Here is a 15,174-nt window from a genome sequence, read left to right as displayed (position 1 = left end):
TAAAAACACTGTGAAAAACATACTGTGTTGTAGAATCCATATGAAGCAGTCTTTACATCTGTGCTTCTTTTTTCAACTTAATTCCTTGTCCTCTTTTCTACCATTGTAGTGTGTGAAGGAAATGTGTGGACATCCACCTAATGCATTGGTTTAAACCCAAATCATTAACTAATGAAAAATACTTGAAACATAAATTTGTCCTCATGGTTCCATGGTGCACAGGCAAGAGACATATACTGCTCAAAAGGTCCAGGAGAGTTGCCTGATCCTCCCTACAGTGAATACAATACATTTGCTAATGTTGCCATCATGTCAATGCATTATATTTATATACATCTAAGCTTGTTTTATGGTACAATTGCTAAGACTGACTGCATTTCTCAACGGCTCTACATTTTTGCTTATTAGTTTGAAATCTGTTCATCCCTAGGGGTTTTACAGGACTCCTCTAATAACTTTCCTGTAAGAGAGAGGCCACCCATCTCTTTTATTTATCTTTCTCTCTTTTTCTGATTTCCGCCCCATCCAACCAAACAGAATGTTACTAAAAGAGCAGCTTGCAGATGAAGTTTTTTATAAAATTCATACATAGCTTTGCTTGGACATTTTTTTTTAATAGTTAACCGAGGATTTTTTATACGTGAAAACTTCTGAGCAAACTGAGGTGAATTTCAGCAAAGCTCCGACAAATGCTTTTCTCACCAAGATCGTGTCAAATTACTTAACATAAAGGAGTCTTCCCAACAGTAAAATGCATAGTAGTAGATGGTGGTTAGTCTGAGGGGTTGTGTTTTAGGATAATTTGTGATCATTCCGAATGATTGTGATTGTGTTTGAGTGCACAAATTTCAGTGTACAGTTTGCCACACAGAAAAGTGTGTGGCCCTACCTTCCATGACTAGGTGTGATACGTACAGGGGAAAGATGGGATTTTTCGTATGCAGTGCTCCTTTCAAAGAGGACAATTATGTTCTAAGTGATTTGACAGAGTTAAGAATGGGATATTGAAGCAAGAACCACGCTAGACTGACAGCATATGCAGTTCTGTCAATACACTGCAGTTTTTCATCCAGTGCGCTGTCAGCAGCTGCTTCTGGTTCCTCCTCCACTGCTCAACAGGAAATTCATCTGTGCATTGTAAGGCTTGTTTGTCTATTGATTGCTAGATCCCAAATTCATCATCATAATGATGTCATATGCGATAAGTATTAATTATTTGGCAGCCTTGTCCTGTCTGAGGATATTTCGACCCAGCCTCAATATTATGTGAAGCCCAACAGCCTATAAGGCTAACAGTAACTAGCATTAGCAATGTATTTTGTAAAATCTACCATTTGATAAGGCACAATTAGAAATAATGAAGTGCATTTACATAGCTTGGTGACTTTGTTTGCACAGCTCATACATATGGAATGTATTCCAATGCGGAATGTTTAGTGCTAAGGTTTAAGGAGATACTGCGAGTGATGGTGGAAACGATGCACCTTGCACACAGTCGACCACCATCTGTGCTTCAATGTGGCTCACAGTGTAACATCAGACCTTTCCATCTTTCCACAGGTAATGTTACATCAGGCTTGTATCGAGCATTAGCTGTGCAGGTTTATAGCAAACAGATTAAGCTACTCCATTTTCATAATGTAGGATGGCAAAATATTCTAACTGTCAGCATAGTGTATACTGGTACAACTTCAAGACTAATTAGTAACTAAATAATTGACATTAAATAATATAATTAATGGTAGAATGTAACTAAGTACATTTACTCAAGAACTGCATTTGAACTATACTATTTTTAAGTATTTGTATTCCTTTAAACTACACACAAAACATATGAAGGGTTTATTAAATATTTAATATATATTTAACCATCCAACAATTTACAGGTAAAATCATAAGATGGCAAAAAATAACTTGGAAATTGTTTGGTTAATTGTTTACCATGTGTCTTGTGAATATATAAAGGTTACGTCTAGTCAAATATCATTCCTTTTAATTATTTTAATCATTTTAATGTTATCGTAATAATTCGGAGGTTTGAACTGAGTTTTGAACTGACAAAACAAACATGAATGTTTCAGTCTGAGCAAATTTTATTAAAACATCTCAGACCAACTCACAACAGAAACTATTTTGAAATTATGTAAATATTGATGTTATGACAGGTCTGTTTTAGTGGATTGTATTTGCTTTATCTAATAGAGTTGTGACTGATTGCTTATTGTTCCACAGATATATAAGGTAGAACTCTTTTTATCCCTGTTGTCCAAGAATGTCAGTGTGGGGTCCGACAGAAATGTCTGATAGTTGAATATCAACTCGAAATATAGAACATACTCCTTGATTGAAGATAGGTTTTGAATCCTCATATTTTCCAGGTAAAGTAACTGAATCAGAAGTAGCACCTTAATCACTGACACAGTTACCAATATGACTCAACAATGTTTTTTATAGAGGTCAGAGCTCCCAAGCAGCAGTTGGTGTGAAGCCGGGGGTCTAAAGCACAACAATGAGTTCCTTATCAACCAACACATACAAGTGTCAGCCCTCAGCACATACATAAATTGCCAGGTACACCCAAGAACACAATAATCTACATACAAACAATGTCAGCACACAATATTTACAGCTAAAGGTACATTTTAATATTATAATTACGGTGTCTTGTCCCATTTGTTAAGTTAATGGTTTTGGTAAATGGCTTTGTTTTTATATAGCGCTTTTCTAGTCTTGATGACCACTCAAAGCGCTTTACAGTACAGTTTTACATTCACCAATTCACACGGATATCGAGGCGTAGTCGTGGTGGGGAGGGGTTGCAGTTCGGTGGTCTGAGGATCTCGTCACTGCTTTTTGCAGATGACGTGGTCCTCATTGGATCATCGGCCTGTGACCTTCAGCACTCACTGGATCGGCTGGCGGCCGAGTGTGAAGCGGCTGGGATGAGGATCAGCACCGCTAAATCTGAGGTCATGACTCTTAGCAGGAAACCGATGGATTGCTTACTCCGGGTAGGAAATGAGTCCTTAGCCCAAGTGAAGGAGTTCAAGTACCTTGGGGTCTTGTTCGCGAGTGAGGGTACTATGGAGCGTGAGATTGGCCGGAGAATCGGAGCAGCGGGGGCGGTATTGCGTTCGCTTTACCGCACCGTTGTAACGAAAAGAGAGCTGAGCCGCAAGGCAAAGCTCTCGATCTACCGGTCGATCTTTATTCCTATCCTCACCTATGGTCATGAGGGCTGGGTGATGACCGAAAGGACGAGATCGCGGGTACAAGCGGCCGAGATGAGTTTTCTCAGAAGGGTGGCTGGCGTCTCCCTTAGGGATAGGGTGAGAAGCTCAGCCATCCGTGAGGAACTCGGATTAGAGCCGCTGCTCCTTTACTTAGAAAGGAGTCAGCTGAGGTGGTTCGGGCATCTGGTAAGGATGCCTACTGGGCGCCTTCCTTGGGAGGTGTTTCAGGCACGTCCAGTGGGGAGGAGACCTCGGGGAAGACCCAGGACTAGGTGGAGAGATTATATCTCAACACTGGGGCCCCCTGCTTGAGCTGCTCCCCCCGCGACCCGACCCCGGATAAGCGGATGAAAATGAGATGAGAGATTCACACACGCATTCATACGGTGCATCTATTCACAGCACTTCGTTATTCTAAGGGGGGCCATTCAGGGTTCAGCATCTTGCTCAAAGACACTTCGGCATGCAGATGGGTCAGACTGGGGATCAAACTGCTGACCTTCAGGTTGGAGGATGACCACTCTACCCCCCAGCCACAGCTTCTGTGTTCAGAAGTACAAAGACATTTGTTTATTTGAAGTTTGTACACTCTGTTGATGTTGGGGGTTTCATTTAGGTTTGCTGTTCTCCATAATTACACAGCTTTTTTTTTAGATGTAATCTGAGAATGTGCTGACAAATCCTTTTGTTGTTATTGCCAGAGCACAGACAATAAATATGTCTTCATGGAGGACAACAGTACTGGAGATTGAACTTCAACAGCAGTACTGAAAGATGTCCAGCAGTTGTCTACACAGTATCAGACTTTTCCCTGAGGGCATTTCACTCCCTCATCCTAACCTTTGTACCAAAGCACACTTGGTTCTCCTTTGTTGGGATGTAAAGTTTGTACATGTTATGTGATGAACACCTAGAGCTAAAAGTAACAGTCACATACACAGTAGTAAACAAATCTTTGATAAAAATGGGTTGGAATAAATATTACACAAAAACACCTCAGCAGTACACAATACAATTCAGCAGGATTATCCTGAATGAGTTTGGTTTATCGTACCACAAACTGAAGACCCAGCAAATTAACATAGATCAAGGATCCTGGAATTAGGATTACTGATAGGGCTGCAGCACCCCCTTCTGCCGAGAGGATGTATGTTGCACTACTGCACTGCATCTAATATGACAGCATTGTCTTTACTTCATCTGAGCACTTCTAGCTCTGACTGACTTCCGGCATCCCTTACATGACTTTGAACTATCACCTAAATATAACCTTCATGAAGATATAATAGACTGCAGGGCTACTGTATTAGACTGCATTAGTATTAGCAAGATGTATTTAATCAACTGGGATAGTTAATGGCACTCTTTATTTGTTTTGGGGGTTGTATTGTGTGCTTGAATTGCATAATCAAGCACATAAGACACCCTTGGAGCCCTGAATTTGAACAGTAATGGCAGCCATTGTGTTGCTCGAACCACCTTATTAGGGTGGCCGGGTAGTCCACCCTAATAAGGAGAAGCCATCATATGGTTTGCACCCTCAGTCAGTCCCTAAATATTATGTGTTTGAGTCAGTTATAGTATCACTGAATATACTCTGTACTCTGAAGGGTTTTTTTTCTTACCCCAGCAGCCCTCATGGAGTCTCTGAAAGAGATGCTCCAGGTCACCACAGGCTCTACGAGAGAGCAGTGCCCTCTTTTCTTCCCTGGTACCTTCCCCCCTTCCAACATCTTGCCAAAAGATCATCAAAGATGAAGCAGTTGGGCAGTATGTTGCAAAGGATTCCTGATTTAACATAGGACATTAAACTGTAATTAATTAACTGGTAATTTAGTGTGATCTGATCTATATAAAAGAATATAGTGCTTAAGCTGAAAAAAACAATACATATCTATTTGGAGTCCTATTTTAACACAAACATTTACAGTGCAAGTGGCAAAAGTAAATAGAAACTTGGATTTAATAATTGGTTAACCTTCCGAAAAAATCATCAGTAGCTAAAGATCGGATTGGCATAAGAGGAATTTTGGACCATTCTTTCTACAGAGCTGAATATGGCTGACCTCAACAGTCTTCTCTTATTCTTAAGATGTCTGGTGTTGCTCCCTGGTGAAATCTGGTGTGATTTCTTTTAAGCCTTTAGTTTACACCTCACTGATTATTTTGTCTTGTGTCTTCTAGGAAATAGCCACACCGGGCCACTGCTAGCCATTTTGGTGCCCTAGCCATAATTGCCTAGGGCAGGGGTTCTTTACTATCAAAAGAGCCGTCCAGCTAGATCATGTTCATTTGTTACATTTTTATATTGGGATGATTCAGGAGACAATCTTATGATCATGTGTTAAGTTATGAATCGATGGTGTCGGATTGTGTCTGGGTGTTGCTCCCTTCACCTTAACACTGAGTCCTGACTGTCTCGCGTTGTACGTCTCGCGTTGTACTCAGCTCAAAAGTGTTGACGAATAATTTTAGTGATGTTAAATGCACTCTAATAAACTCTGGAGCCAACCAAACAAACACTACTCACAGCTCCTGCTCTGATCACTGAGCAGCTTTTACAAGAGAAACTCGTTGTTTTCACTGTTTTTCAACCGAGTCAGTTACAGTGAGACAGTGCAGAGGGGCTGAAGAGGCGCATGAGGCTCCGAAGCCGCAGGTTTCCGATCCCTGGCCTATGGCAATGTATTTTAATTTTTACAAATCAAACACATATACAACTGTCACAAATCTTCACAAATTGAGCAGAGCAGCTATTTCATGAGTTGCCGGGAGCTCTAAAGATGTACTCGTCTGCATTACATTCAAGGGCAGGAAACTAGCCAGATTGAGCAGAGCCCAACCACAGCACCACCAAGCCTGGGGGGAAGCTCTGGCTGGGCCTGCAGGCCCAGCCAGAGCGCATGTAGCCACAAGCAATGTCAGTTGATAAGCAACATCCGAGTAACATTTTGACGCCTTTGTCACTTGGCTGCGGCTGCAACATGGAGCAGCTGCTTGTTGCGGTTTTCAACACAGGGAGCGTGTCAGCTGTGGTTCTCCAGCAGAGCTGCTTGGAGTGGTTTCTACTAGAACTACTGTATTTCCTTGTGTAAGATGGAATATGTACCCAGCTAAATGTTGGACTTTATGCGGAATGGCGACAACTTGGATTGAACTGCTGACCTTCTGGTTAGAGGGAAACCAGTCCTCCCCCTAAACCAGAGATAGGAGATGCGAAAGACAAGTGGGTACGATGGTGAGAAAAGAAAACATGGAGAGGTGGAGAGTAGATGCAGATACAAGCCCTGTCTCCCTTTGGTCAAGCTGTCCGAACTGCACGCATGGATTAAACACCAGCTGGAAATAAGAAGCTGCTGTGGTCTGGTGTTCACAGAGACATGGCTGGAGAACAGCGTACCTGGCTGTACCGTCACTCCGTCAGGTTTCTCCATCTACCGGCACGACCAAACAAAGAACTGAGGTAAGTCTAGAGATGGGGGCAGTGTGCTTCAAGGTTAAGTCTTTGTGGGCCATGGATGTCAGTGTTTTAAGAATGCACTGCTCTTCCGTTCTGGAGCTGCTGTCCATCAAAGTTCAACCCTTCTACCTCTCCAGAGAGTTCAGCTCAGTCATCTCACAGCTGTTTACAACCATCCTCAAATGGATAAATCTTTAGCTCTGGAGAAGCTGCATTGGATTATAAATCGACTGGAGAACTCTTACCCTAAAGCCATTTTCATTATTTTGAAAGACTGGCGATCTCTATCTGCAGTTAGATATATGACTTCCTGACCGGCAGACCCCAGGTGGTGAGAATTGGCCGTCACATCTCCACCCAGCTGATTCTCAACATGGGCAAACCTCAGGGCTGTGTGCTCAGTCCTCCCCCTGTATTCCCTATTCACCAATGACTGCACAGCCAGTTAAGTTCACCAAGGACACGACCATCCTGGGCCTCATCACAAACGACGAGATGGCCTACAGAAAGGAGGTCACTGACAAGCTGGTGCAAGGAAAAAAACGTCTCTCTCAATGATTATAAATAGAAGGAGATTATTGTGGATTACAGAAATCAGCAGAGAGGTAGACATCCCCCCTATTCACATACGTGATGCTGAAATTGAGAGAGTCAGGAGCTTAAGGTTCCTCGGCGTGCACATCACTGAGGACCTCTCCTGGACACTTGAAAGAGACACCACAGTCAAGATAGCTCATCAGCAGTTAATTTACTTTGGCATAAACGCCAACATCCTCGCAAACTTCTACCTGTGTACCATTGAACGCTTGCTGACAGGCCGCATCACAGTGGTAAAGGCGCAAGAGACATTCTCCCAGCCACCCAGGACATTTACCACCAGCTGTGTCTGTGGAAGGCACACAACATCATCAAGGAATACAGTCATCCAGCAAGCAGACTGTTCACTCTGTTACCATCTGGTAGAAGGTTTAAGAGCAGGGCTGAATAACAGTTTCGTCCATCAGGCCATCAGGTTCCTAAAATAGAATTCAAATCAATCATAACTTACAACCCTCTCTGCATGTAACACAATTTAAATGTTACTGTTGCACTGCTGAGTTGACACCTTTCATTGTACTGTTGACCCTGTTTTAACTGCATATGACAAATATGTTTGAATGTACACTCACTTGATAACAAGATGGACGATCTTTCTGCAATGGTCAATGGACAGCGTGAATACTGGGAGTGCAGTGTGTTATGCCAGACTGTACAGTGTAAGTGAAATTGACCGGCTTCTCGGCATTTTCAAAAAACCCCTCAAGCACAACCTCTTCACTAAGGCCCATGTTGGTGTGAATTTGATCAAGAACGCCCAAAAGTAATATCATAACATTTGGCACAAACATTCACTTGGACTGACAAATTGTCTAATTTGATATTGGAAGGCAAAGGTCAAAGGTTAAAATCACAATGACCCTACAAACTATGAAAATTACATCTTAAGGGAATGCTAAAATTTGGAAAAAACAGTCACTTTATGTGACCCAGAGGTTTGTGCACAGTGTGAGCAGTTAGGCCTTTCTCATGTTAAAGTCTTCATCCAGCCACTGAACTGTTAAACTAAACATATTAACTGAAGTTCCATATGTCCGTGATTAAATTATGTCAAATTTGTATCAATCAGACTATAAAAGCGTGTGAGGTCTAAAAAATCGGTGACTGAACAAGGAAATACCAGGGGCCGGATTTATAAAAGAGTGCGTAGGATTCTTACTAAAAATGTGCATACGCACAAAAGCCGGAAATGGCGTACGCCAAAGCTAATTCCGCTTTATTAAACTGTGCTCACACAAACCAGAACTCCAAATCCGCCCTCCACACGCTCAATTTCCACTATAACTGGTCAATGCAAAGCATGTCACGAATATTAAATTATGAAGCTGACCAATGGGTTTCCACCGTGAGTCCTGACGGACGCACGGACCAAGCGATGTGAAGAGGAAGTGAAACTTTCTGACAATGAAGTTGAGGTGTTTGTTAGTGATGTTGAGGTGAAGAGCGACTTTATGGGACAGCAGTGATGTCACTAATAAAGAAAATACACAGATACTCTGCCGCTGCTGCTGTGGATAACACAATGTGTGAGATCAGAAATCGCTGAACCCTCGCTTCCTCCTCATCCTTCCATTCGCATGCACACATCTTGCAGAATCTCGTACCAGTGTCACGGCAGTATTTATCCATTTAGAGCATCGGACGGATTCCCTCACATCAGTGGATCCTTGCCTCCACTCTGGGATATTATTTGGAAAGTTTCTTAATTTCTTGTGTTCTCAAGTTTGTTTTTATAAATCCGAACGTTTGCGTGAGAAGTTGCAAAAGCATGTTTCAGGCCCAGTTTTGTGTGAACGCAACGGTTATAAATCTGACCCCTGGGAAATATGCACATTTTCCTGTCAAGTTCGTTTTTACAAATCCCAACTTTGGCGTGAGAAGTGGCGTACGCACGTTTCAGGCCCCGTTTTGTGCATACGCAACGGTTATAAATCTGACCCCTGGAACCTGACCTGGATCTCTCTAACATTTAAAAAGCTGGAACCCAGACCAGTGCAGAACCAAAAAAAGCTGGACCCGAACCTGACCGGGAGACACAGACCCAATCAGCACTGATTTCACATCTAATTGCTTCGACAAGTTAATGTGAATTCACAAGTTGTTAAAACCAAACTCTGTCACACCAAATGTAACATTAGCAGCCTTGCCTAACCTATGCCTGTTTGTGATACATATAATCCTTTTGTAAAATATAAGCAGGTCTTCTGATACTCCTCTGGTTTACTTAATCTACTCATGATTTCAGATTAGAAATCAGTTTATTGTCCCCCTGACGGGTGGCAAATGTAACTTGTTTTCGGCTTTTAATTGTTTTGCACACACAAACACACACACACACACACACACACAGGACTTTCATCAGTTGTTTACAATCAGATTTGCACACACACAGGACTTTCATCAGTGCTGTCTGACATGGCCGGGGCCGGCACTTCTCAGCGCCACTTGGTTATTACACATAAATAATCTTAAACACTCCCGGTGACTTATAAGATGTATTGTGTTAAAACCTGCAGTCTCAGGAGAGTCTTCTCTCCTCTCAGAATCAAGTACAGTGCAGTCCAATGCTTCCCCCCACTGGTGTAGTAATGTCATTGCAATTATCATCTTAAAATTCCTTATTGGATTAATAAAAAAAATAAAAAACATTCCCTTCATCAACCAATGATTTAATGGCCCTGATAACTTTTGTAGAAGAATATGGAAGTAAAAAGGATGAGGTGGTAAAGCACTGCTTATGCTTTGGCCATGTGGGAGGGGGCTCCATTATAACTCACAAGAGAGCTTATGTATGGGCTTTGAAATTATTGCAGAAAATGTCAAAACCATGGGACCTCAGTATGTTTTCTATTTACATTTTTGTATTCGGTCGCCTGCCTAGTTAGCAAAAGAACATGTCAGCTTTAAAAACCTCTCCCTACGAAACAGAAGTCCATGCCTAACTCGATAGAGATATTTGTTGATGTTATACTTTTGTTACATTGTATATTTATTTATATTATATGAATATAATGCCTATTTGATATGAATATACAATAATAGATAATATATCAAATAGATCAGCTTTGCCTGGTAACACAAATTAGGGCGGGGTTAGAGCAGTCATGTTTGAAACAGAAGGTTGACGGTTTGATCCTAGTCTTCCCCAGTCCGCATGCTGAAGTGTACTTGGGCAAGATACTGAACCCCAAATAGACCCTCCTCATAAAGAAAGAGCCACACACACACACAGAGACCCTATTTCATCTCCACTCCAGTGGTGAGATTATTATACCTTAAGCATGACACCATTGAACTGTGGCTGTTAGAAAAACTTTAATTGACAATAATGCTAGCTCGGGGCAACACACTTTAAAGGAGGGAAAAAATAGCCAATTTATTGATTAAGTCATTGAGATCTATCTCCGAATTTGGAACTATAAGTACTTACTGAAGACAACATTTGTTAAAGAAAAACATTTATTGTGAAAATAATATTGTATGCATGTGTGTGAATGTGTGATTGTATTTTTCAAAATGGTGGCTGATCATTATGAAGACAAAAGAACACATGGAACGGTGCAGTCATGTGGTTGAGGTCACATGACACATGTGTGTGTGAGGTGTTGGTGCCAGGTTGGAGAAAGTAGTTAGTTGCAAGCAAAGAATGCCTGTAAAGAGCATAACATAACTAGCATTCACTTTCCAATAACGTATTACCAAACACCACAACAACCCAAATCAAACTTATAAACATCGCATGAATAGAAGTCATCAGTTCTGTACATAACCTAGTGTAATTATTAAGCCCACTTATGTTCCCAGTTCATGAAAAGGGGGAAAAGGTCCTTTCTGTTGTGCTGTTCGCAGTCCACGGACATGATGGTTGTTGTTCCTGTTGTTGTGCATCTGCTGCTTAGGCCGTGTCCTTTGCCACTTCGTAATGATATTGTTAGGCAGGCTCTCACGTCGCTGCCTTATGGAAGGTTTTACAAGTCTTCCTGAAGGTGGAATAGCTTATGTTAGGGAGAGGTACCTACTCCTCTGGGAGAGGTCAATAGAAAAAAAGCTTTAAGCCTGAAACATGCTTCTGCGACTGCGTCTGCGTCTTTTCACGCCGCTGTGGCGCAAGACTCGTTTTCATTCATGCTTCCCCAACCGTTGCGCGTCTTACAAAGCAATTCCGCGCCAGAACACTAGGCGGAGTAATGCTTTTTGTCGAAGACGACCTTAGAGACGCCTTCTTTCTTCTTCGTCGATTGTTTATTTACATAGCCACTGCGGCTCCTTGTAGCCTTTTTCTGACGGACAAATCCGCCAGTCAGTGACAGGTTATACAAGTGATCATACCATCGGATGTCTGCTGCCAAATCTCTTCTATTTGGTCCATATTCGTTCTTCTAAATCTTCCGTGATTTCTGCAGGTATTATGGGGCATGAAACCGGAAATGCAGCTCCAGAAGGGATGTAGAGCAGACCAATCACAGCCTTGCGGGCTGAGTGAGCTTGCGGAGCTTTGCCGTAAATTTTAGAAAAGGGGGTCGACACCCGTCAGCACGTAAGGAGGGATACATAAGCACGTAAGGGACCCGGAAGGGCTCTTGCGCTTACGGGCCCGTGAAAACGCAGAAGCATGTTTCAGGCTTTACCCTTCTCTCCTGAGTGAGTAGTAAGAGAGACATAAGATGGGGAACTTGGATTTAATAGGCCAATAGTAGTTGAAAGGTGTGCTCAGGGGCAGTTTTGAAACCTGGGTGTGAAGAAGAAGCATCCTGGGAGACTAAGTTCTGGAGGCTCTCCTTCTCAAGAACAAAGAAGACATGAAGGGTTTGGCTACACATGTAGGCCTAACTATTCTTCACAAATACTAAGTCCCAACACCACCTTATTTCATCACCACATTATCATACACATAACTTCAACTGCATCATGCTATGTCTGTCTTTTCATTATGTGCATTTATCTGTGTTTCTTATCTATCTTGTACATCACTTTCTGTTATCACCATTTCATAAAAAGAATAAAATATAGATATAGATATAAAGATATGTATATATATATATATATATATATATATATATATATATAGGAGTTATTGTCTATATATATATATATATATAAACTAATGTATTGCTTTCAAGCAGGATAATAAGAGGAAATAACAATGTAAAGTGCATATTGATTGTAAAGTTTCCCATTCAAAAGTCGGCAAATGCCAGAAGAAAAAATTAAGACAGAGTTATACATAGATGCAGTGTATGAATGTGTGGGTGAATATAAACTGTAGTGTAGAGTCCCTTAAGTGGTCCTCAGGACAAAAAAAAAGATTTTTTTCTTTTTCAATGAGGAGCAACTTCGCTTCAACGTTTTAACAGTATTTATTGACATGCGCACAGAAAGTGATGTTAATGTAATAATCTTTTGGCTTTTTAGAAACCTCTGTTGATGCCATCGGGATTAGATGGGGGTGAAAAAGAACGTAGTACAGGAATTCCCCCTGGGGTCTAGCCACTGGTGCTAGTGGTTAAATCTAATTCTATTTGTATAGCCAATATGCATGAATCACAATTTGTCTCATCGGGCTTTAACAAGGTGCAACAACCTCTGTCCTTAACCCTGAACTAGAGTTAGGAAAAACTACCCAAAACCTATAAACCGGGTAAAAAGAATGTAGAAACCTCAGAGAGAGCCACATGTGAGGGATCCTTTTCCCAGGATGGACAGAAGTGAAATTGTATTATAAAGAGTATTAACAACATCCATTATATAAACAGCTTGTAAAATAATGGAAAGTAAATGAACTAAGGAGTTATTGTCTATAATGGTAGAGTAACTGAGTAAACATATAGAATATCAAGTAGTCTTGCTGGAAATAATAGTCGCATTTATGGTCATGGTGAGTAGATAATGAGTAAATTTACTATCGCTTGAATGTAGAGTAGAACTTCATCATATTTAATCAGAATCAGTAGAGAATGTTTTGCTATTTCAACATAACAATTCATAATGTCAGAATTCATGATGTCAAGTGCTCTGTAAGCAATTTTACTTATGATCCAAATTTAACAAACAAAAATATTGATATTGAACATATCAGTAAATGGGAAAAGCATGTCTTTCTTGCCAATATGTGTAACCCTGGAAACAGAACAGAGTCTCTGGTTTAACTATTTAATGTGGCATTCACCTCAACCAATCATTAATTATGTTGAATAGAAATTAAGATGATGATTACTTTCTCCAGTTTCATGGATAGAACGTTACTGATTATTGGGATGTTTGAAAATGTATAAACTTCTCTTATGATCTTAATAAATAGGGGTGATATCGTTGTCCAAAAGTGTTAAATCCAGTGGGTTAAACATCTGATCCAGATGCTTCGTTATGTGATCTGGCTTGAAGTGGTTGCGCAAAGTAATCGAATGTGGTGGGTCTATTGGAAATATTTGCATGAAGTTCAGATAACTTAAGATCTATACTTAAAATAAAAATGTGTTTATTGTAGTTATATCAGGTGTACAATCTAGTTTTTAAAAGGTGGTATAGAAATTTGGAATGTTGCTGATGTTGTTTTTGATGTAATTTATGCTCCTCCTGTTTAGGAGTTTTAAATCAAGTATCCATCTTTTTTAATAGCAACTACTGAAATACTGAACCCCAACCCTTTCATTTTTATACTTGGTTGGTTTTGTGTTTTCATCACAGAATAAATAAACTACAGTCTAAAGCTAGTATGTCCTTCCAACTGTGTGTGTGTGCGTGTGTGCGTGTATGTATGTATGTGTGTTGATGTCTTTTTCTCAGTGACAGGCTTTCCTTACCCCAGTGCAGGAGCAGCCATGGCCTATAGGGGGGCTCACTTGAGAGGGAGGGGTCGTGCTGTCTACAATGCATTCCGAGCTGCACCTCCAACTCCACCTTTCCCTGCCTATGGAGCGTGAGTGCCTGCTAACACACACAACATACACACATCCAAATACACACAATCAAAACTGTATGACATGTCTTCACAACTTAAAATATGCATCTGCACAAAACAAATTCATAGTAATACTGAAAACATAAAAACTAACAGATATTGCTCCCGACAAATTTGCCTTGTCAATCTTTTTTCGGCTGTGAATGTTCTGCTATATACTTTGATGGGTCTGCTTCAGCGAGGGCAAGATACCTTGTGAAAAGGAAGGGGAAGACTGAGATAGAGAATAAGAATAGATGAAAAAGAAAGAAAAATGCAGATGAATACAGAGAGTAAAGGCCAAATGCTGAGAGAAGAATAATGAGAATGTTTCAGTTTGTCATTTGTCATTAACTGTATGCTAGTAAAATAAATACATTTTTGTTATGGCTCTTTTTTCATACAATTAAAGTAAAGGATGTAAAATTTCCTCTGTGCAAAGAAAAGGTTTTCTTCTCTCAGATTTTGTTCTCAACTTTGTTAAAATCAATGATAGTGAGCACCGCACCTTTGCCAAGATAATCCATCCACCTGACAGGTGTGACATTTGAGAAGATGCTGATTATAGAGCATGATTATTGCACAGATGTGCCTTGGACTGGTTACAATCAAGGCCACTTTATAAGGTGCTGTTTATATTTAAGAAATACTTTAATTGGGCACTATAGTTTAACATAGGGTATTGATGTTGTTTTGTTGTGTTTTTAGGGGGGGCAGTAAACCAGTCAGTATCTGGCATGCCCACCATTTGTCTCACAAAGTGCAACACATCTGCTTCATATAATTGATTATTGATTGTGGCCTTTGGAAAATTGGTCCACTCCTCTTCAATAGCTATAGGAAGTTGCTGGATATTTCTGCTGAGTATGTAAGAACTGGATTGTTGTCAGCTTTCAGGAATTGTGCACAGATCCTCGCAACATGGTGCTGGGGATTATCATGCTGAA

General features: G+C 40.7%; 1 protein-coding gene across 1 annotated transcript in view; it reads left to right on the top strand.

Annotated features, from left to right (window-relative positions):
• Window positions 1-15,174, top strand: part of rbfox3a (RNA binding fox-1 homolog 3a) — a 67,217-nt gene that overhangs the window by 39,780 nt on the left and 12,263 nt on the right. The window contains exon 7 of the mRNA XM_062378710.1: window positions 14,074-14,206. Coding sequence (XP_062234694.1) covers window positions 14,074-14,206 — 133 coding nt within the window. The remainder of the gene's footprint in view (window positions 1-14,073; window positions 14,207-15,174) is intronic.

The sequence above is a fragment of the Platichthys flesus genome, chromosome 20 (genome assembly GCF_949316205.1).
Source record: "Platichthys flesus chromosome 20, fPlaFle2.1, whole genome shotgun sequence".
Classification (NCBI taxonomy): domain Eukaryota; kingdom Metazoa; phylum Chordata; class Actinopteri; order Pleuronectiformes; family Pleuronectidae; genus Platichthys; species Platichthys flesus.
Note: the sequence above shows the minus strand (reverse complement) of the source record. Positions and strands in the feature narration are given on the sequence as shown.